The following is a 24686-nucleotide window of genomic DNA, read 5'->3' as shown; positions in this document are numbered from 1 at the left end:
TAAATGCTAGCTGTCCCTCATTGCCCTCCCCTGTGATCTTTACAGACAGGTGTAATTTTACTTAAAGTGTTGCCAGTTTGTCAGGTGTCAGTGTGTATTGTGGAAAACACTTAGATTCGAGTTTAATTTAATCAGTTCTTTGAAAGTGCTTCAAGGTCAAATGCTCAGGAACCTGCAGTGCTCCAACACTGATCAGAAAGAATACTCCTATATAGCGGCTGTCTTGATTATGTCTATTGAAGCCTGAGTGCTGTTCCTGGGGGGTTCAGATAAAACTTTAGATTTTTCTTTCTTACTTTTCAGGGCTTCTAGTGAAACCTCTCTTGTTCAAAAAGAAACTCTAGATTTAGGAAATCAATTACTTAAAGGGAAACCCTATAAAGCATGCACCATTTCATACTTTATGCTTTATATACTTTTTAAAGCCAAACTCCAGGCAGATACAAAGAACGTAAAGCTGACAGTGTTAAAAAAAAGTGCAAACCATTGCTAATAAATATACACTCACCGGCCACTTTATTAAGTACACCTTGCTAGTGCCAAGAAAATATCCCCCACACCATTAGACCACCATCACCAGCCTGAACCGTCCATACAAGGCAGGATGGATCCATGCTGTCATGTTGTTTACACTAAAGTCTGACCCTGCCATCTGAATGTCACAGCTAAAATCGAATGCCCATTCTTCTCTGACCTCATCAAGGCATTTCTGTCCACACAACTTCCGTTCACTGGATTATTTCTCTTTTTTGGACCATTCTCTATAAACCTTAGAGATGGTTGTGCATGAAAATCACAGTGGATCAGCAGTTTTTTAAATACTCAGATAAGCCCATCTGGCACCAACAACCAAGCCAAAGTCACTTAAATCCTCTTTCTTCCCCATACTGATGCTCATTTTGAACTTCAGCAAGTTGTCTTCACCACGTCTAGATGCCTAAATGCATTGAGTTGCTTCCTTGTGATTGGCTGATTAGCAATTTGTGTTACCAAGCAATTGCACAGGTATACCTAATAAAGTGGTTAGTGAGTGTATATGAAAGTGATCTGTAATTGATGTATACATTTCATGAACACATTAAGTGCATTACAATTTGTTCAATAGAACTTAAAAATTAAAGTGTTTAATGCAATACTACAAACAAACAATGCAAATAAATAATAACAGGACAAGCTATAATTTCATATTAAAAAGTCCATCAGGATGTCATCTATTAACCACTTGCCTACCGGGCACTTATACCCCCTTATTTACCAGGCCAATTTTCAGCTTTCAGCGCTGTCGCACTTTGATTGACAATTGCGCGGTCATGCAAGATTGTACCCATATGACATTTTTATCATTTTTTTCTCACAAATAGAGCTTTCTTTTGGTGGTATTTAATCGCCGCTGGGCACTTTACTTTTGCGCTATAAACAAAAAGTGTGAAAAAAAAAGTTTCTTTGTTTCTATTATAAAGTTTTTCAAACAGGTAATTTTTCTCCTTCACTGATGTGCGTTGATGAGGCAGCACTGAAGGACACTGATAGGCAGCACTAATGAGGTGTCATGGATAGGCGGCACTGATGAGGTGTCACGGATAGGCGGCACTGATGATGGGTATGATAGACAGCACTGATAGGTGGCACTGACTGGCATCACTGCTGGGCACTGACTGGCGGCCCTTCTAGGCATTGGCTGGTGCAACTGCTGGGCACTGACTGGCACAACCACTAGGCACTGACTGGTGGCACTGACTTGCAGTACTGCTGGGCTGCATTGATTGGCACTGGTGGGTGGCACTGCTGGGCAAAGGTAGGTGGCACTTCTGGGCACATGTAGGTGGCGCTGGTGGGCACTTCTGGGCACAGGTGGGTGCACTGCTGGGCACAGGTGGGCGGAGCTAGTGGGCGGCACAGATGGGTGGAACTGGTGGGTGGTGCTGCTGGGCACCGATCATCAGGGCACTAATCATCAGTGCCCTGAGGATCGGTGCCGATCCTTGCTCTGACAACTGCCGGTTCTCAGCAGTACTTTCCTCACGATCTGACAGCGTGAGGAAAGTGCAGCCGAGAACCGGCAATTGCATTTCCCGGTGATCAGCGTGTCATTGGACATGGCTGATCACGTGGTAAAAGGCCGCTGTGATTGACCTTTTACCACATCATGTGATCAGTTGTGTCCGTAGGACACAGAGATCACGGATATCGCCGGGTGCGCGCCCCCGAGGGCGCGCAGGAGAGCGCGTTCTGGGAGGACGTCATATGACGCCCTCCCAGAACTAGCCGGCCGCAGTGTAGCCGTCATTCGGCTATCTGTGGTTGGCAAGTAGTTAGTGATTCCACCGCAGCCTCTTGCACCTATCTCAGTGCACCTTTACCACCAAGTGAGCACACAAATTGCTTACCAGAGTCAAAGGCCTCACTTATATAGGCCATACACGCTTAATACTGTCTTATCGGCAACCTGCACCCAGACCAGACAAAAGCTTCCATGGTTGATGCTCCTTACTCTGGCTACTGGATGGCTCTATGCATCAACTACTCGCCGCTTGCTAAGTCGCAACAGCCAGCGTCAAGATTCGGGTATGTATAAAATATTAAATACTCTGTATTGAATTACCTAGTAAAGCTTAGTTTATTGAGAGATAGTGCACCTACAGTATGGAAAAACTAATCAGACATCAAGACAGAAAGCATGCATGCCACCCGTGGTCACGGCTGTGAGGGGTGACGTCATTGCCTAAGACTTCATTCCAATGTGTTTTTTGCTCAAAAGCTTCCTTGAGGGATAGCGGATCCATAAATAAAATATATAAAAGACGCAAATTATTGCAACTTTGTATTTATTAGTCATTGTAATCTAGTGATCAGTGTAAGTACTCAAATTTGACTTTGTATAAGCTTCTTGTAAGTCCTATACAAAAGAGCTCTGACTGGGAGAGGGAAAGTCAGCACGAGGAGCCAGTTAGGCTTACCATACACCTATAGATTTCTATGACCATAAGCAGGATGAAAGACTCTTTCCTGATTGTTCTGATAGTCAGCACCTTTGGCTGTCAGCATACCTGAACAGTGACTTTATTTGATTGGGTGTAATCACTCTTCAGCTGACAATTATCCAACCGGCCACTTCGACAAAAGTCAGTTGAAAAATATGTTGAACTGGGTGGTGCAGGCCAAGCCACCCATGGCTCAGATTTCAGCTGATTTAGCAGGAATTTGATGCAGTTTGAACTGTGTACAGCAGGCTTTGGTTGTGTTGCAGTGCTCATGTGTTAAAAAGTACAAAGTTATTTCACAAAAATGTATCTTCTGCTAATGAAAGTTAAAGCATAAATCTGATGATATGGTGGCTTCTGGCAATAGAGGTGGCTCTATCAGATATTTTCAGACATGTAGCTCAGCCTTTAACCTTTGCAGGGACATATAATTGAACACAACTGTGTTATGCAGAAATGAGACAAAGTCTAACCTTTTTACTGCTAGACTGGACTAAAGCAGCAGAATAATAAAAGAACATTTTGATCCATTGTGTATACCTTGAAGGGCACACAGTCTAGTACCAGGTGGTGGTATTATTTGAGGGATTAGGTTTTTTTGCTAGAAGCTGTGCTTCATATGTAAAATGCCATCTGTGCTTCTGCAGACTATGAATTACAGCTAATATATGGTGTTTTGTATTGAATAGGTACACTTATGATATTGAAGTCGGCCTGCAGCAACAACCCCAGCTATATAGACCGGCTCATATCCGTTTTCATGCGCTCTCTGCAGAAGATGGTGAGGGAACATTTGAACCCACAGACTACTCCTGGAACTGCTGAAACCAACCCAGGTATTTTTTAATGTTACCATAACCTCTAACATTTTATTTCCATGCTTTTGAGTGGTTTTTTTTTCCTTCTTGTTTTAAAGTGGTTCTAAAGCCTAAACATTTTTTTACCAATGCATTCCCTGCCTTAAAGTGACATTAAAGGTAATTAAAAAAACAAAGAAAACAAACATAGTATATAACCTGCTCTGTTCAGTGGTTTTGCACAGAGCAGCCCCGATCCTCCTCTTCTTGGGTTATCTGCCAGTGCTCCTGTCCCCTCCCTGCTGCTGAGTGCCCCCAGAGCAAGCAGCTTGCTACTGGACTGGACTGTGGACTGTGGCTGACATTCTGACACTGGGGGGGAACTAACTTGGTGTCACTGACATCCCCAGTGACAGAAATATAGTGATCAGTGCTAAAAAAACATCACCGACACTGTACTAATGGCACTGGGCAGGAAGTGTGAGGGGAAATCAAAGGGTTAACTATGTGCAACTATTTTTCTAGGGGGCGGGGGTGTGTGCTTCACTGTAAGCACACTGATCGAGATGGCTGTGCTGTACGCAGCCATCCCAAGCAGTGTGCCTGAGCTGACAGGGAGGAAGACTGTTTGTAAACAAAACAGTCTTCCTCCCCGTTGGTGATTGACGGTAATCACTGGCCGGGACCTGGTGATTGACATCCTCGGCCGCGAATGGTGGCGTGGGTAGGGCTCATGCACGGCACACGTGCGCCCCCTACCGAGAAATGCAAAATTACGTATATATATATATATATTACGTGATTTTGCGCACCCGTGCCGCCGCTTAGCTGTATATCTGCTATACGGTGGCAGGGAAGCGGTTAAGTATTAGGGGGCTGCTGCACACAGAAAGTTTTTTACTGAAGGTAAAAAACCTTAAGCCTTTGCAGCCACTTTAAGGTAGAAAATGTTTAGGTAGTAGTATAAACCTGTTTGTTATTTTAAAAAAAATAGGACTTCAAAACTGCTTTAAGGGCTTGTCAACACTCACTTGAAAAATTCAGGTCTCTGCAAGGCCACACAGTAACTGATTTCTATGTGCTCCATTCACATCACAGTTGAGCGGAGAGGTGCAGAACTGAGTGCAGCATGCATGCATGCATTTTTCCTGTCTCAAGTTTCCATACATCCAATGTACAGAAATGAATAAAGCATCACTTTTGTGATATAGAAAATAAAAAGAGTAAACAGTACCTTGCATTGTAAAATGATGCAATAAAATTGCAAAAGGGGCTAAGATTCCATATTACTGTTAATGAGGAGAACTGAGATTGTAATCTCAGCTCCCTCCATAATAGTACTGTGCAGTGTTTTATTATTTATGCATTCAGGTCTGATAATGATAACAATTTATAAAAAGGGGATGGGGAAGGCGAAGAGAGGGTGCTGATGGTGCAAGTTCACCGAGGGATCTTTGCTGTTCAGGACATTTTCTAACCTGTCTATCTGTTCCCTGAAAAGTGGCTGATTGTGGCAAAATTCACCCATAGAGATGAGTGTCATCTGATTCAACTAAAAATGGTAAGATCAGGCACCGTCATCACGTCTGTGGTTATTCTATTAAAAGTCACAGTTTAGAAGCACCTTTAAAAGAAAACACAAGAATCTAACAACTATCTCAAACTGATCTCTCTTACAAGCTCAATATACCTGAAGACATGCTGTTTTTGTCTGCAGAAGCACTAAGACTGTGTGAACACGTTTGCCTCCCATGTGTTTAACCTAGTCATAGTCATTTGGATTAAATTCACTCCATAACATTTGATTAGCATAGGTCTAAGGCAGCAATGGGCAAACTACGGCCCGGCGGACCTTTTAATCCGGCACGCGGAGCGTGGCAAACATCGGCTGTCAGAATGTGTGTAGGTGGGGCAGCGTGAGGAACGTGAGGGGAGCTAGGCTCCTCTCACAGTCCGCCCTGAAGACCGGAACGGCGCGGGAACACAGCGAGAGGAACGCGCAGAGCAAAGGTAAGTGAATTGACACAGGGGGGACTTGGCTTACTACTTGGGGGGGAATAGTACTATGAGGGATGAATTAATATGGGGAATGAATTACTATAGGGGGGATGAATTACTATGGGGGATGAATTACTATATGGGGGATGAATTACTATGGGGGATGAATTACTCTATGGGGGATGAATTACTATGGGGGATGAATTACTATATGGGGGATGAATTACTATGGGGGATGAATTACTATGGGGGATGAATTACTATATGGGGGATTAATTACTATGCTTACTATGGGGGAATATTACTATACTTACTATGGATGACACATACACATCATTCATCTACTCTTGGTCCGGCCCCCGGGTCCAATATATGAACCCATTGCGGCCCTCAAGTCAAAACGTTTGCCCACCCCTGGTCTAAGGGGTAGTCAGACAGTTACCACAAATGTATACGGGTGCCCAGAGATGTAGGGGTGGTTGGTTGTAGAAGCTTGCTCCATCAGTCTTCTGACACCTGTGATGCCTGAGTGTTCCATGAACAGGAATGTTTCGCTTGGTAAATATTCAAGTGAATGGAGAGAAAAGCCCTAACAATATGCACAGAAGTGAGGACTGCAAAGAATCTGCAGTGAGCAGTTGTATGTTTTTGGGATACATACAATGTCAGTGTCATTCTCCAAACATAGCAGTCATTCATTCATGTCAATGTCATTCTCTATACATACAATATAATGTCATTCTCCAAACATACCAGTAGGTGGGGCCATATTCCTTCTCTTTTGTACTGGAAGGAGGCATTACATATGGTGCAGACAATTCATAAGTGTTCACTATGGTATAACCTGCACAGTCACAGCTACCCATAATTATCTGTTGAACATTAATTTTTTTTCCGCAGGCCCCATGTATATTTTTTTTCTATTACTGTTCTGTAGCATAGGTTCAGTTTCTCGATCTTGCTTGGAGTCTTATCTTGGTGGTTGCTACCAGCACTTTCTGCTTTGAACTGAATCTGTGGTCAGTTAAATATATCTAACAGGCACTTGCATATGGTCGTTGGCACAAACCATGCACACCATAGCCTGCATATGCTTTTAGTTATCCTGTGGAGCACCCTTGGACCCCAGAACAGGGCACTCTGATGAGGAGGAGGTAACAAACTCCTGTGCTGTTCGCTCTGGTCTCCCCTCAATCCTGGTTATCCAACTATTTCCTTATTAGATCTGCATTTCTGGGATCCTGGGCTCTGCATGATATCAAAGACAGTTCCAGTTTATCAGTAGGAGATGTTGCTTCCATTTCTTGGACGTAGATCATGCTGTGTGAGTTTTCCTTGCAGCCACTGATCCTATTAGAAAGACTACCTCACTCTTAGTATTTCCTAATGATCCCCATAAAGTGAAACTAGCTTCTTGTTCCACCATTTCTCTGTGTCTTAGGCGAACAGTCATTCAAGCTTATGGTTTCCAAGTAATTCTAAACCTTTGCTATTTTTTAAAAAACAAAAAAAAAAAACTAAACATGTTATGCTTAGTAACTCTGCAATGGTTTGGCACAGAGCAGCCCCGATCCTCCTCTTCTGGCATCTCCCACCAGTGCTCTGGGCTCCTTCTGTCTTCTGAGTATCCCCCAACTCTCCAAAAGAAAGTGGCTTGCTAGGGGGGTACTTGTGTGGGTTCGCTGCTTACGTCCCTAGACGCATACAGCAGGACTTTGCTCCGCCCCCGCTCTCTCGTCATAGGATTTCATTGACGTCAACGGGAGCTAGTGGTTCCCGCTGCTATCAATCTGCCTTATGAGGAGGAAGAGAGCAGCAGTTGTCGTGCACAGTATTGAATTGAGATTGGTCTCTGGTAAGTATAAGGGGGTACTGGGGAGGGGGAAGGAATCCTGGACACAGAAGAATTTTTACCTTAATGCACAGAATGCATTCAGTTTGAAAAAAAAAAAAAACCTAAAGACTTTAGACCCACTTTAAGGATCAGTTTCCACACTTTCCTATCAAGGCACACTCCCCTAGATCTGTGAATGCTTCTTGTCCTTTTTGGCATCATGCAACTGTTTCCTGGGTTTTCAGTGCTGCTACCTGGTTTTCAGTTCATATGTTTGCAAATTTTAACAGGTGGATGTTCACACCTCTCACTTTAGGCATAAGGTCCTTCATTTGCCTGTAAACTACAAGCAGTCCTGAGTTCTTCTGTTTTTTTGTGAGCCTGTTAGTGTTTTGTTGCTGTTGCCCATGTGTCAGTAGGGCTTCTTTTGGGGTTCCATCAGACTTTGAATTCCTATGTCCCTCAATGGACAAGAAAGAAAATGTTTGTACTTGCTGTAAAATCTATTGGAGATCATTGAGGGACACAGGTCTCTGTGTTTTTGATCATGCTAATGGTACTACTTTATTTCAAAACTAAGGCATGTTTGGAGTAAGAGGGGTTGTAGTGGGTTGACCCACAATTTTGTTTGCCAGTGTCCAGTCCTCCTGTAGGCGGCAGTGTAACAGTCTTTAAATTACTGTGTCCCTCAATAGACTCCAAGAAATGAATGTTACGGTAATTATAGAAATCCTATTATCTGCATGCCTTTTCTAGTTTAGGGGCTCAGAGTATTAAAGTTCTATACAGCTATTGCAGTCTTGCCTCAGAGCAGTTACATTTTGTGTGCTCTACCTTTGTTAGCCAGAAGAGACTTTACTCTTCATTATTCACCTTGAGTTGCTCACTCCTTCTCTCCTGTCCTTTATTCTGCAGCAGGCACTAGTGAGCTGGTCATGCTGAGTTTGGACTTGGTGAAAACACGCTTGGCAGTAATGAGCATGGAGATGAGGAAAAACTTTATTCAGAACATTCTGACTTCTCTTATTGAGAAGTCTCCTGATGCTAAAATCCTCCGAGCCGTAGTGAAGATAGTGGAAGAATGGCTAAAAAATAATACACCTATGGCAGCAAATCAGGTAAGCCTTTAGATAACTGTTATTACATAGTTTTAGTATGATGCTACAAAGAGGCAGATATAAAAAAAAAATAATTAAATTAATGCCACCATCAAGACACATTATTCTTCCTGATATGGACAGCAAATAAATCCAGATTATATTCCAACTTAATCCAAAAGTAGATCTTGAAGTGGTTATTTTGCTGACTAGTTTTTTTTTTTTTTTTTTTCCCACCAAAGAGTCACCATTTGACACAAACAGGAGAAGTCTCTTACTGAAGTACACTTTAGATTCATAATAAATGTACTGGCCTTTTTATGGCTACATGGAAATGGTCTTTATTTAACCACTTGCCTACCGGGCACTTTTACCCCCTTCCTGCCCAAGTCAATTGTCAATCGCACTTTGAATGACTTTTTCGTGGTCATGCAACACTGTATCCACCATAACTTTTCATTATTTTTTTTCACACAAATAAAGCTTTATTTTGGTGGTATTTCATCACAACTGGGTGTTTTATTTGTTGTTAAATGAAAAAAAAGCAAAAATGTTGAAAAAAAAAATGTTTTTCTTAGTTTCTATTATAAAATTTTGGTAATTTTTCTCCTTCACTGATGTGCACTAATGAGGCTGCACTGATTAGCAGCACTGGTGGACACTGACTGGCATTGATAGGTGGCACTGATGGGCACTGTTGTGGATACACTGATAATAAGTGCCCTGATTATCAGTGTAGATGTCCCCTTTCACACTTGCCGGTTGTCTGCAGTACTTTACTCACGTTGTGACAACGTGAGAAAAGTACTGCCAATAACTGGAAAGTGTGTTTACATCATTTGATTTATTTGATTGGACACAGCTGATCATGTGGTAAAGGCCTGTTGTGATTGGCCCTTTACTGTGATTTGTGATCGCAGAGAGTGGGAGGTGCGCAGTCCTGGGAGGACGTCAATAGATGCGCTTCCAGAACTGGAAGACTGCGTTGTAGCCATCATTCGGCAAGTAGTTAATTGCGATGGTTGATAACAAATCTATTTTGTTTGTAGTGGTCCAAAAAGCAGTCTGTTTTAGTATTCAAGAGTTTTGAGTACCAAGAACTCCAGACACTTTGGTGGAGGTTGAGATGCCGGTTGAATAATCAATGAGTATGTGGAGATTAGTTGATATTATTTTTTTAGATAGATTGAAGACCGAAGAGGAAAGAAATTGTAAGAGATTTGAAATAGATGGAGAGGAAGATGGGGAATTGGAGACAACAAGTCGAACAATAAGTAAAGAAATGCTGCTATTTGTGAGAATTATGCGTGGAAGAGCTCTCTCTGCACCCTTATTCCTCGGATTAGAGTCCAAAAAACAATCCGATCTGTTTTCAAAATTTTCACTCCTGCTACAGGGTTTTTTTGTGTGTGAAGATAGTGGGACAGCTTGCGAGTGTTTTGGGTTTTTTTTTCTGTGTCTCCCCTTTGGTGAGATTTCCCCCATATCCTGTTGCAGAGACACAGCAGTAAGTATGAGGATACCTTTTCAAAGAGAGGGGAAATCTCAGTTTTACTCGTCAGTAGAACAGGAGTCACTTTTGAGAGATTTCACTGCACCTCCTATTCTGTTGAATCTGTCTATATTGTAGACAGTATTAAAAACCTAACTTTTACCAACTCTAATCAAAATGTTCAGAAATGTTTTGTTTGTGGCTAATTGTTCCAGATGCATTGGTAATCACTACGTCCTTTATTTATGCAGACACCTACACTCCGAGAGAAGTCTATATTGCTGGTGAAGATGATGACCTATATAGAGAAACGTTTTCCAGAAGATCTAGAGTTAAATGCACAGTTTTTGGAACTTGTTAATTATGTTTACAGGTATTTATGGAAAAAAATCTAACCTGTGCATTCTATTTTATGTGTCCTTGTCTTCTAGCATGTAAACATAGAGGAGTAGTGAATATTTTATAGTATAGTGTATGTACATAAAATTATTAACCTTAAATCACAATTGCAGAATGCATTCAAATGTATTTTGTTTTTAAATTCACTAGAACATCATTCAAACTTGTGTGTTGCATCTCAGCACAGTGGGCAGTAATGAATGATGTGTGGAGTGTGGCAATGCCATTTATTATGAATGGCAGCCCAACATTATTATTATTATTATTACATCGAGTTTATATAGCGCCAAAGGGTTTGCTCAGTGCTGTACAATAGGGGGGGGACAATACATGGCACAGTACAACAATAACAAACAACGTACGAGGGGTAAGAGGGCCCTACTCTTTCGAGCTTACAACATACATTGATAGGGCAGTTCAATGCATTTGTGTTTTAGATCACAACAGTTCGGTCCATCTATATGCTATGGTATGGTGCAGTGAAAATAAAGCGCAGGGTTTTTTTCTCATCTCACCAAAAATAGGTGGACTACCCTAGCGCAGCATGCCTTAACATACAAAAATGTGGTGTCTGAATGGTCCTTAAGGGTTTAATGTACATATCAATTTAATTTCACACACCCTTTAGCATCTTATTTATTTTCCCTCAGTATTCCATGTGTAAAAGTCAGTCCTCAAACATAATTGTACAGGTTCAGCCTGTGAAAATTCTGCTCTCTCTAGGTGGCGTTAACAGTCAGGTTATGTAAAATGTGAAATGGCAATAAAAACACATTTCATGACGAATACATTGAATGTCTATATTATACAGAATAAGAGATCACTTCCCATGCAAGAACTATTTGTGAATTGAACATTTGATAATCATGAGATAATTTAGCGAACACGTATAAAATAAATAATGCAATTTATGAGATGGAGTGATATGGCGTAGTAAATACCTTTTTAGAATGTCCACAGATAATCAGATATATCAGGCTTTGTAGTATTTCAAAGAATGAATCAGAAACTATTCTATTCTTAAAGCTAAAATATGCTATAACCCCTTTCCTCAGTATAATCAAATTGTTCATATTTACACAATAAGACTATCGAAACACATTATAGTCCTGACAACATGTGAATCCTTCTTTAAGTCTGAGCCTGGGTTCACAGATCTGTAGTGCGGAATGTGGCGCAATTTTGTTTATGCGGTGCAGGTGTGATTCAAATGCAAATTGTTAAAGTGTATCAGGCTGGAAATTGCACCCACACTAAACTTAAAATCACACAGGACCCTTTTTAAAATTGCACTGTGGCTGGCCCGCATGTATGTGAACGGGCTCCGCAGAAAAGTATTTTCATTCACATGTCATGTGACTCTGTGCAGTTCAAATTCGCATATCTTGCCTTAGTTTCTGTGCCACCAGTGCGATTAAACTCTCATCAGATATCCTGACCCTTACGCATCAATGGGTCAGATCAGGCTCGATGTAAATATCTTTCTTGCCTCCCAGATGTCTCCCTCCTTACTGAAAATCCCCAGATATTCCACTGTTCTTATGGTGTTCTCAACATCTCGTGCAGAAACCAAAAATACCACATCCATTGTGTAGCAGATCATATTAGCCAGTGTAATATAAAAAGCATATGCTTACATTCGTTCTAAACACAGTGCTTGTGCATGTACATGTGCTTGTGCAAATCCACTCCACAACCACCACCATGCTGGAACCCCATGCAGGTGGATTCTCACCAGAATCAGTGCCCATGGTTCTCATAGGGTCCAGACAGGCTCAATATATAGGGCCACCACTTGCTCACTTGTGTTCCAAACTCATGCCTAACATTTTCAGGGTCCCTCAGATTATCAAGAGAATAGTAGGCGGTAAGCACAGCTCATAGTATAGTAGAGTTAAGAACCACTGTTTAAAAAAAAGATGCGCTTACAAAAGTCCAAAAGATAAAAACAGCATGGTGAGAAAACAAAGATGGCGGAACCCTAACTTCCAGTTCTTGCCTATTTGTCAACCTCCATGACATGTTTCGTCATGTGACTTTTTTGAGGGGATCCATACTTACCCAGGGGGATAAGATTTTTCCAGCTGCTGGGAATAAGAAAATTTGGCTTTGGGGGCTGCACCTAGGGTGCTGGACAATGGATAATTCTAATTTTGTAGTATTTTACATTTTAATTTTTTTGGAATTCCATAACTGTAGGCTGGCAACTATCTGCAGTAAAGTGTTCAGTACATGTGATCAGAGCTTACTTCATTAATAATCGCCTCTGAAATTAGGTTTCTTTCCTATCAGCTAAGTTGTGTCATTCAGTAAGTGCAGGCCATCTCCTGACCTCTATCCACATGATTCAGCCGACAGAGCTCAGCAGCCTATTTAATCTGATACTAAATTGATTTAACCTCTTGTTGACAATTACACGATTAGCTGCACATGGTGTTCAATATGTTGCAAGTGAAGTGATTACCACAACCTTCTATTGTTTTCAATGGATACATCTAGTCCTAAAATAGCACCTAGAGTAATTCAATTACAGCATAGATAAAAGCTGGAGAGCCAACTTCTGCTTGACTCAATATCCTATTTTTAAATTATATATGAACCCTCGTTTTGTAAAACAACGCATTCAGATTAAAATAGAAATGAAAAGTAAAACATTTGTGTAGATTTAAAAAACATTATAAATACATGATCCCCTTTTTTATAAGTGAACACACTTCCTCTGTTCTCAGCCAGCTGTTTATAGGCTAGGGGAGGAGAAACAGCAGAACACTGAGCTGATCTTCTCCATGAAAGGCTGTGCAGGAAGGGGGTGTCAGCACAAGTCTGATCATTGCAGGAGAGCAGGCAGAGTTCCCAGCACAGCTCGAAAACTGACCATGCTGTGCTCTACTGCGTAGTGTGATCATTTTTTAATAGGAAAGCAGAGGGTCTGGCAGGAACACAAATGAAGGAATACATAGAGAACAGGCTACATTTACATACAAGTACATGGCACAAAATTTGAAATGTTTGGTTTACATTTTCTTTAAGATTGTATTGAGTGGAGAAGGAATAGAACCTGGTCATGTATTTATTTACCCTTTACCCTTTATAAGTACCCTTATTTACTGCTATGATGGCTACAGGAAATTAGGTGAAATCTCCCCAACAGAGCACAGATAATAAAATGTGACAGGGGTTCTGATCCTTGCTCACTGAATGGAAAGAAATTGCATCATTTCAGAGATTTCCTTTCCCATCCTGCTCCAGTGACAGAACAAGTAGTTCTGTCTCCCCAGCGAGAGAAATCTCCCCAGCGAGAGTAAAGAAAAGCAACCGATGTGATATATATATATATATATATATATATATATATATAAATATATATAGTCAGGTCCATAAATATTGGGACATCGACACAATTCTAACATTTTTGGCTCTATACACCACCACAAAGGATTTGAAATGAAACAAACAAGATGTTCTTTAACTGCAGACTGTCAGCTTTAATTTCAGGGTATTTACATCCAAATCAGGTGAACGGTGTAGGAATTACAGCAGTTTGCATATGTGCCCCCCACTTGTTAAGGGACCAAAAGTAATGGGACAATTGGCTTCTCAGCTGTTCCATGGCCAGGTGTGTGTTATTCCCTCATTATCCCAATTACAATGAGCAGATAAAAGGTCCAGAGTTCATTTCAAGTGTGCTATTTGCATTTGGAATCTGTTGCTGTCAACTCAAGATGAGATCCAAAGAGCTGTCACTATCAGTGAAGCAAGCCATCATTAGGCTGAAAAAACAAAACAAACTCATCAGAGAGATGGTAAAAACATTAGGCGTGGCCAAAACAACTGTTTGGAACATTCTTAAAAAGAAGGAACGCAGCAGTGAGCTCAGCAACACCAAAAGACCCGGAAGACCACGGAAAACAACTGTGGTGGATGACCGAAGAATTCTTTCCCTGGTGAAGAAAACACCCTTCAAAACAGTTGACCAGATCAAGAACACTCTCCAGGAGGTAAGTGTATGTGTGTCAAAGTCAACAATCAAGAGAAGACTTCACCAGAGTGAATACAGAGGGTTCACCACAAGATGTAAACCATTGGAGAGCCTCAAAAACAGGAAGGCCAGATTAGAGTTTGCCAAACGACATCTAAAAAAGCCTTCACAGTTCTGGAACAACATCCTATGGACAGATGAGACCAAGATCAACTTGTACCAGAGTGATGGGAAGAGAAGAGTGTGGAGAAGGAAAGGAACTGCTCATGATCCTAAGAATACCACCTCATCAGTGAAGCATGGTGGTGGTAGTGTCATGGCGTGGGCATGTATGGCTGCCAATGGAACTGCTTCTCTTGTATTTATTGATGATGTGACTGCTGACAAAAGCAGCAGGATGAATTCTGAAGTGTTTCGGGCAATATTATCTGCTCATATTCAGCCAAATGCTTCAGAACTCATTGGATGCTGCTTTACAGTGCAGATGGACAATGACCCAAAGCATACTGCAAAAGCAACTAAAGAGTTTTTTAAGGGAAAGAAGTGGAATGTTATGCAATGGCCAGGTCAATCACCTGACTTGAATCCGATTGAGCATGCATTTCACTTGCTGAAGACAAAACTGAAGGGAAAATGCCCCAAGAACAAGCAGGAACTGAAGACAGTTACAGTAGAGGCCTGGCAGAGCATCACCAGGGATGAAACCCAGCGTCTGGTGATGTCTATGCGTTCCAGACTTCAGGCTGAAATTGACTGCAAAGGATTTGCAACCAAGTATTAAAAAGTGAAAGTTTGATTTATGATTATTATTCTGTCCCATTACTTTTGGTCCCTTAACAAGTGGGAGGCACATACGCAAACTGTTCTAATTCCTACACCGTTCACCTGATTTGGATGTAAATACCCTCAAATTAAAGCTGACAGTCTGCAGTTAAAGCACATGTTGTTCATTTTATTTCAAATCCATTGTGGTGGTGTATAGAGCCACAAATGTTAGAATTGTGTCGATGTCTCAATATTTATGGACCTGACTGTGTGTATGTGTATATATATATATATATATATATATATATAGATATATATATAGATATATATATAGATATATATATAGATATATATATAGATATATAGATATATATAGATATATATAGATATATATATATATATATATATAGATATATATAGATATAGATAGATAGATATATAGATATATATTGATATATATCTTGGTTTTGAAGGCTCACAGGTCTATTTTTCAAGGCATGCCTTCATTGTTGTTTGCCATAAAGGATAAATATCTTACACGGGGTGTTGGCCTTCCTTCCCGCAAAGTCTCTAGCACCACCGCCATGGCCCATGCAGCAAAGAACTTAGGAGATGAAAGGTCTGTATGCGAGATGGATACATCTTTCATCTTCCCAATAAGGACACAGGCAGAAACAACAAAAACCGATAGGGCTTCTAACTCTCCCTCACTCGAGCCACAGTTAAAAACTATAAAGTAAGTATTGGCTGGTATTCCAATTTAAGTAATGCAAAGAAAGATGCTGGTTCAGTAATCACTTTATAAGTCGAGTCCTGTATCTAAAATAACATTAATATATTGCAGTTGGTCTTGGTATGAGATTTTAGAACAGAAATTGATTTGGTTTCCTCATTACAGAGATGAGGCTCTTTCTGGGAGCGAGCTTACTGCCAAACTGGAACCCGCTTTTCTTTCTGGACTGCGCTGTGCACAGCCCCACATTAGGGCCAAATTCTTCGAGGCCTTTGATAGCTCGATGAAACGCCGGGTATATGACAGGCTTCTGTACATCACGTGTTCACAGAACTGGGAAGCTATGGGAAACCATTTCTGGATTAAGCAGTGTATTGAGGTAACAATTTACTGTAAATAATTGCATCGTCTGTTAATTGTTTGTAATTAGATTTGGAAGTGAACAGTTTTATTAATTGTAAAAAATTATGCAGGTTGTAAGCGCTACACAGTAGGTGCTGTGCAAGGTTTGTATCTTTCCCTTCTCTCAATGCACATTTACCAGTCTGGTCTGACTGATTGAAAGTAATGCTTATTTATGTCTCTTTAAGTGATTGTAAATCTCATGAAATATGAACAAAGCATATCCTTCTATAGTATGTACTTGTCTTATTCCAGAGCACTAAGTGTTATTTATCTCAGCATGAGTCACTTTTGACACATTTCCTGACACCAAGTTAAAAAAGGGAGGGGGGGGGATCTCGCTGTCGATCACACAGCTTTGTTCTTGTACGCTGTGTGAAGGGGGGTGTTCCTTCCTTCTAATCGGCTCTTGGAGGTTTCCTCCCTGAGATATGATCTGTAGAGTGTAACTTCAGCTCCCTGCCCCCTGCTTTCTAAAAGCTCAGATAAGCTTTATAAATTCAGCACTTTGGCTGTAGAGGAGAGAAGACGGCAGATAAACAGGTACAACTTATGTAGAATTTATTTTATCTCTGTATATTATCTGAGGCTAGGCACTTCACTCTGTATATGTAAGGGTTTACAACCACTTTAAGCCAGCCATACATGGATTGAAATTCATCCGGTTCAGCAGGAAGGTTGTACAGAAGTCGATCTACAGACTTCTCTACAACTATCCTGTCATATTTTTCCTCTCAGTCAGTGCTGCATGGTATAGCCTGTATGCTGAACAGTGTATTTTGATGCTGGGGAAGTCTCTCACAGTCAGAATATAATAGCTCAGTGGGGAGGATTCCCCCATCCACTTTGATTGTTTGGAAGGGGGAATAAAGCCCTTTTTTTTGTTCAACCATCTATGAGCTACCTTAGAATTTTTACTCATTGATGAATCAGGAAATATGACCATATTACTTGAAAAGGATCATTTTAGCATGCCATATGTGCTACAGACGTTTTAAGAATCAGGTCTTGAGATTTCATCTCAGCAGTTGCTTCTCACGGAGTCACTGACCTTGAAAGACAGAACGCCAGAGAGCTTTTGCTTTGTGAAATAGGTAAAGCCCCTGTGATAAAATGCCAAATAAAATCACAGCCTCAAAAATTTAATGAAGGTTGTTTTTCCCTAGAACAGTGGTGGCGAATCTTTTAGAGATCGAGTGCCCAAACTGCAACCCAAAACCCACTTATTTATCGCAAAGTGCCAACAATGCAATTAAACCTGAATGTCAAGCCGGACCAATATGTGTTGCCAATAGGGCCAGGTTCACACATCTGCGTCCTGCGTATAGGCAGACTTTTCATTTCAGTGGGGTGCTCTATCCCTACATACGCAGTGAAATAAGTCCCTGACTATTATTTTACCCTCTGGTCCAAGCTCTGTCCTCTCCGCTCTCTGCTCCCCTCTTTCTCCTCCCCTCTTTCTCCTCTCTCTGCTCCCCTCTTTCTCCTCTCTCTGCAGTTCTCTAGCTGGGTAACCGATTGCCCTTCCCTGCAGTCATGCGCAGTCCCAGAGAGGCCCTATTCCTTTCCGAGCCTGTGCATTGGCCTCTATGTGCGCCGTTATCAGATGCTCAGCTGCTGGGGCAACTTGGCTAGCATATCGACAGAGAGGGATCTGCGTGCCCGCTGTGGCACGTGTGCCATAGGTTCGCCACCACTGCCCTAGAACATATCCATTTGATCTGCATGCCATAGTGGTGGTTTTGTATACCATTGCCTCAGGTGTGTTAATTCATCCAGAACTTGGTTATGGTCATTTTGCTAAAATCCTTTTTGGATTGTGACAGATAAGTACTTGTTATTATATTGTAAGTGTTAACTAGCACTTAATAAAACATTCACGGATCTCTCTGAATGAATGAGGTGGCTGTGCAGGCAGAATTATGCACAGCGGTACATGAGAAAAAAAATGTCAGGTACCTATGGGAGAAGAACCCCACGATAAGTGGGAACCAGTTTTGGGGATGGAGGGCTGCAGACTGAGAAAGTGTTTAATGTTATGCCCTAAATAATGGTATAACATGAAACATGGTTAAAAAGTGGCAGTTGGCTTTTAATGTTTTTGTTTTTTTTTGTTTACTTCCAATCAAGTTGAGTGGCATATTATGGCAAAGTTGAGTTGAACGCGATTGTAAAAGCTCAAGGTTTCTTGCCTTCATGTATTCTATGCATGAAAGTTAAAAAACCTTCTGTGGGCAGCAGCTCCTCCTGCCGCCCCCAAGACTTACCTGAGTTCCATTATGATCCAGCAGTGTGCACGAGAGCCTCAGCTCTCCGAGGACTCTCTCTCCTCAATGGCCGAGACAGCAGTGGGAGTTATTGGCAGTCAATCTTAGCCAGTAAGCTAATGAGGAGAGAGAGGGAGCGGGGGCCGAGCCATGGCTGTATGTGAATGGAGCAAGCCTGATTGGGTGCCCACATAGCAAGCTACCTGCTCTGGGGGCACTTGGCAGGAGGGAAGGGCCAGGAGTGCTGGCAGGGGACCGGAGAAGTGGAAGATTGGGGCTGTTCTGTGGAAAACCATTAAACAGAGCAGGTAAGTCTGACATATTTGTTTTGTTTTTTTTGTTTTTTTTTATTGCCTTTAACCACTTGCCGTCCGCCTGCTGTTTATAAACGGCAGGGCGGTGGCAGTCCAGGGGCGGGTTGCCGTTCATAAACTGCACCCGCCTTTTCTAGCTGTGCGCGCTCCCTGGAAGCGCGCAGCACTGCGATCTGGTGCCCGCTGTGTCCTCCGGACACAGTGAAACACCGATCGTCGGACGGGACCTCTGTACGAGGTCCAGATCAAGTGATCACATGCAAAGTAGTAAGCAAGATGTCACTTGTGACATCATTGCTTACTACGTGTGAAATCTGTGAATGATCACAGAGGTCACATGGTACAAGGTTATGCACAACAGCCTTGTACCATGTGACAAGCTGTGACCAATCACAGCTCACTCAGTACTTCTCAATGACTGCAAGAATGCAGACAGAGAGAGAGAAATGATTGCTTTTACATCCTATATGGGTGTAAAAGCAATCCGTTTAAAAAAAATAAAAAAAAATCTTCATCACCCCCCACAAGTAGTACAGTGTCATGCCATGGTGACACTGTACTGCTAGGGTGATAGTATGTAAAAAAAAAATAATATAAAAATGTAAAAAAAAGTTTAAAAATTATAATTTTTGGTTATAAACTAATTTGGATTTTTTTTTTTTACTAAAAAAAATAATGAATAAATTTTGGCCAAGATATATGACGAAGTATTATTTATTTGCAAAATTTTATAAAAAAAAAAAAACACCTTTTTTCAAACTTTTTGGACATTTTCATTTACATAGCAAAAAAAATAAAAATCCCAGCGGTGAATAAATACCACCAAAAAAAAGCTTTATCTGTCTCAAAAAAATGGTAAAAAATTCATATGGGTACAGTATTGCATGACCGCGCAATTGTCATTCAAAGTGTGATAGCACTGAAAGCTGAAAATTGCCCTGGACAGGAAGTGGTTAATATTACTTGAAGTTGCTTATATTCCTATTCGAGGTCTGCAATTTGTACATTACATTTCAATCTTGGAAAGTGCCAGAGGAATTGTTTCTTATATGGCAGCCTCTAGGCGAAAGGGAAAATTAATAAATCTGAAAATGTAAAACCATAATAGCAGTATGATACGAATAGGATATAAACATAAGATTATGAAGTTGATTTCTGTAATGAGCAGCGTGAAAATACCCCATTGTTCCTTTCTTTAGTAAAGGCCTAACAATGGTTTCCATGAGAAAAGTCCATGACGCAAAGCGCTGTCTTTAGTTTAGAAGTCCTGTTTGTTTGGGTCATTTCAGCCATCCATATAACTTCCGCCATGCCCGCCTTAACACCAGTCCCCTTGACCTTGTTATATTGTGTTTCACAGCTCTGTTATACTGTTAACACTGTGAACTTCCTATGTTTCCATGTAGCTCCTGTTGGCTGTCTGTGAGAAGAGCACTACAATTGGCACAAGCTGCCAAGGCGCCATGCTTCCATCTATCACTAATGTCATCAATCTAGCAGATAGTCACGATCGGGCAGCCTTTGCTATGGTAACTCACGTCAAGCAGGAGCCAAGGGAGCGAGAAAACAGCGAATCCAAGGAGGAGGTAATGTTTTTCATGGAATCCAAATGCATTTCTTTGTTAAGTAAAGCAGAATGCAAAAATAGAATTTGTTTCAGAATAGTTGTATTCAGTATGTGTTGCACTTTGTTTGCTAGATCTCATTGTTACTTTTTTTTTTATATGTATACAGTGCAAATAAAGTTTGTGATTCACATGGAATAAAGTAAGCTGTTGGGTTTACAAGCTAATCTATAACTTTTGTTCCTGGCATTTCGCTTCAGGAATTTTGCTGACAGTTCTGTATTGTTCTGAGTGTGAGAATTTTTCTATCAAATTCTTGGTCTCCTAGAAGACAAAGTAAGGTATTGTAGGGTGAAGCATTACCCTTGCCATGGTGACTTAACCTTTTTCACATAGCAGTGGAACTATTGAAAAATTTACATCTCATTGTATATCTTACAACCTTTGCTATGCATCTGGGTGATTGCATGTCGAACATTAATCTGATGATTGGCCAGTGCAGCATTATTGTATTTAGAAGCCACCTGAAAAGATGAGTCTGTTGGTTTTAAACTGGGATAACACCTACTTTATATCTCTTACATACTCTCATTTACATAGCATTTCTTTAAAAAAAAAATAATAATATTGCTGCTTATCATTTTGCGTGCTCTTTTCTAAAACTCTAGCACTTATAGTGATATTAAAAGTTCAGGGTTTAAAATAAAAAAAAAAAAAGGCATACACATTCTACTTGCTTGCCCCTGCCGGTGCTCCTGGCTCCTCCCCCTTCAAGGCATTTGTGCAGGCTTGCTCCTGAGCCCCACTGGCTGTGTCCATAGACACCGACAGTGAGGCTTTGCCCCACCTCTGCTCCCATATCCTAGGATTTGATTGACGGCAGCGGGTGCCAGTGGCCTAGCGGGTGCCATTCTGCCTAGCGAGGAGGAAGAGAGCGGAGAGAGTTGCTGCTCTCATGCACATTGCTGGATGGAGATAGGTCTCAGGTAAATATAAGGGGGTGGGGGGATCCTAGAAACAGAAGGTTTTTTACCTTAATTCAGAGAATGCATTATGGTAAAATACCTTGAGGCTTTAAAACAACTTTAACGGATAAGTTCACCTTTCTGAGCATGTTATACGTTACATCCATATTTGAGTATAACATGTAACATGCTCCAGAACTGCCTCCTGCACCCCCGATCACCTCTCTCTCTGTGACAGTGGACAGGGGATATTCTTGCACATGCTGTCGCATTTTGAAAACAATGTGGCTGTGAGGGCAGAGTGATCTGTGAATGAGAGAACTGTCAGCCACTGCAACGGACAGTTTGTGGTTCTCAATGAACTTCGAGGTACCTTATGAGTGCCCTTGTAGTTCATTCACAATCCCTGCAGCTTTCAGACAGCTCATGTGGAGGTTGAAAGCTGCAGGGCTTGTCTGCAGGAGCCTGACATTGCACCACTGATCATGGTTGCAATGCTTTGTAGGCTCCTGAGGGAAAAAAATAATAAATGCACATTTTTTTTCCCTGTAAAAACACGTGCATTTTATTTTCTGCCCAAAGGTTAACTTGACCTTCACAAAAAACCTACTTTGCTCTCTTTGTTTATGAAGTGACTGGGGAGCTGTGTTTGCCATAAAAACCCAGTCTGTACTGTGCTGGCAGATCTTATTATCATTTGTAAACTAGATTTGAACACTGTCTCGCAAAAAGACTGGTTAAAGTTTTTTTTTTTGTAAGTCAATGAGAGGAAGCTTGGCGTCTCTATTGGGGTAGAACTTTTTCAGAAATGCTTGCAGTCTGCCATGATACCTTCTCTTAAAGTGGAATTAAACCCTGTGTAAAGAGGGCTTTATGCTAGTATGTACCACATATTAGCACATTGTGACAAAGTTGCATGTCAAATGATCCCCTCCAGCTCTGTGGTGTGGGCACTCTCAGCTGTCATAAGCCCTTCCGTCTACTGCCACACTTTCTTCTAGGTTCAAACTCTTTGGCCACTTGATTGGCCAAGTCACGATGATGTCACTGTACTGTAGCCATACTGTAAATGTAGGCTGAGCAACGCTGGCTCAGTGTACATAACCCTGACAGGGAGATACTTATGAGAGACACTTATGACCAGTAGGATCTGTTCTGCTAAAAAAAAAAAAAAATCTGCCTGTCAACTTTTTTTTTTGTTTTTTTAGTTTAATTTTGCTTTAAAAAAAAAAAAAGCAGGGTAAAATATGTAAATTTTTTTTAAAGTATGCTGTGTGAATGGGAATGCATGACACACTTATAGTGGGGTTTTCTAAAATTTGACTGCAAAAGTGGAAACATCCTTTTAAGGTCCCATTCACATCTTTGCACTTGTGATTTAACATATATTACGTTGACCTATTCATTTCTAATGAATGAAAACAAGAAAAAATTCTTACTGTTTTTCTTTCAACACTGAGGCAGAATTTTTGTTTTTGGGTACCATTGAAAATAAAAGCAATGCACAAGAATGTGATGACACCAAACGTCATTGTAACACGCGTGGTAACACACAAGCACACAGTTGCAAAGCCATTCTAGAGGTGTATATATATTCTTTGTTACTAATAATTTCTTCTTTTAGCAAGATTTTAGTAGTTATAATTGGTTCTTCGTTGTCATAAAACATTAGAATTCTGTTTTTGATCACGATTTAAAGCAAAGAAGGAAGGTGCAGAAGTAGAACCTAGGAAGCAATGCAAATTTGGCGTTTATTTCAGCAAAACGATATAGCTAACTGTAATTAGTGTCCTTTGATGTTCCCAGAGTGGAACATCTTTACTTTATAATGATTACTTGTATGTGGTCCAAAAACACATCTCATTAATGTCTTATTGATAACTTTTTATAGTCCTGTCATTTTTTTTTTCTGCAGCATCCGTGCTTTCTTAATTTAAACTAAAAGCTTTCTGTGATCCTTTTTTTTTTCATTTCTAACAAACATTGTACTGTACTGCATTTATAATTAAAATGTGGATAGTAGAAGATCACACTCTTTCTAAAACTACAATTTGTAGGTCACATATTTTGCAGCAATCATTGAAAGGTTCACTTTACAAACTCAACATTTGTTGTTTAGTTAGCCAAGTCTACCTTCCTTTTTGCAAATTTGAACCCCAGCACAAATCCGGACCAGGAGTCCCAACAGGTACCCCTCATTGTAAGTTGCAAAATACTCTGATTTAATGTGCTTAAGGCTGAAGGTTTTTTACCTTCATGCATTCAAGCTATGGCTCCATGTGTGAATGAAAACACAGAGCAGTGGGTGCCCCCATAGCAAGTTGCTTGCTGTGGGGGCACTCGACAGAAAGGAGGAGCCAGGAGAGCCTGCGGGGGACCGGAGAAGAGGAGGATCTGGGCTTCTGTGTGCAAAATCACTTCACACAGCAGGTAGGTACAGACATGCTTGTTATTTAAAATAAAAAAAAAACAAAAACCTTTATCACTTTAAGTCACTTGGGTGGTTCTGTAAACACTTTCAATTAAAGTAAAGTTAACCTAAAGCATATCTAAACCTAAAAACATAAATGTGATATATTGTAGCTTACAGCCTTATTCACACTGACACTGTCAAACCTGCACTTATATGCGTTCAGAGGACATTTCTAAACGCATATAAATGCATGTAATAATTTTTCATAGATTTCATTAATACTGTGTGTTTACCTGTGTTTAAGTACAATCCGTTTACCTTGTTTTTAGAAAATAAAATTCTGTGCGTTCAGGATTCCATTAAACACTCTAGACATTGCTGAATGCAGGTAAATGTGGCTAATGATGTTTGAAAGCATTTAAATACAGGAAAAAATTATTCAGGAGGTAGAAAAGTTGTTTATACAGTACTTCTCAGATTATTTTTCCCGTGTTTAGAAACGCTAAATACAGGAGTGCCAGTGTAAATGAGGCCTACCAGTCCTTAAGGGTGGTGGCTGCTTTTTTGTTTTTGTTTTTGTTTTTAAACTGGTAAACCTGCAAATAATGCTTCCTGTCCCTTACTGTCTACACTAATTTCTACAGTGCATCTATAGGGATAGCCATGATTGTCATACAGGCTGGAA

General features: G+C 40.7%; 1 protein-coding gene across 3 annotated transcripts in view; it reads left to right on the top strand.

Moving 5' to 3' along the window:
* The window catches only part of TRRAP (transformation/transcription domain associated protein), a 236450-nt gene that overhangs the window by 111850 nt on the left and 99914 nt on the right, over positions 1 to 24686 (top strand). For all 3 annotated transcript variants that reach the window (XM_089682734.1, XM_089682733.1, XM_089682735.1), the window contains 5 exons: positions 3671 to 3817; positions 8526 to 8728; positions 10451 to 10572; positions 16241 to 16454; positions 20465 to 20644. In XM_089682734.1, coding sequence (XP_089538860.1) covers positions 3671 to 3817; positions 8526 to 8728; positions 10451 to 10572; positions 16241 to 16454; positions 20465 to 20644 — 866 coding nt within the window. The remainder of the gene's footprint in view (positions 1 to 3670; positions 3818 to 8525; positions 8729 to 10450; positions 10573 to 16240; positions 16455 to 20464; positions 20645 to 24686) is intronic.

Source organism: Staurois parvus, unplaced genomic scaffold (assembly GCF_062004578.1).
Source record: "Staurois parvus isolate SC_StPar_1 unplaced genomic scaffold, SC_StPar_1.0 ptg000297l, whole genome shotgun sequence".
Taxonomy (NCBI): domain Eukaryota; kingdom Metazoa; phylum Chordata; class Amphibia; order Anura; family Ranidae; genus Staurois; species Staurois parvus.
Note: the sequence above shows the minus strand (reverse complement) of the source record. Positions and strands in the feature narration are given on the sequence as shown.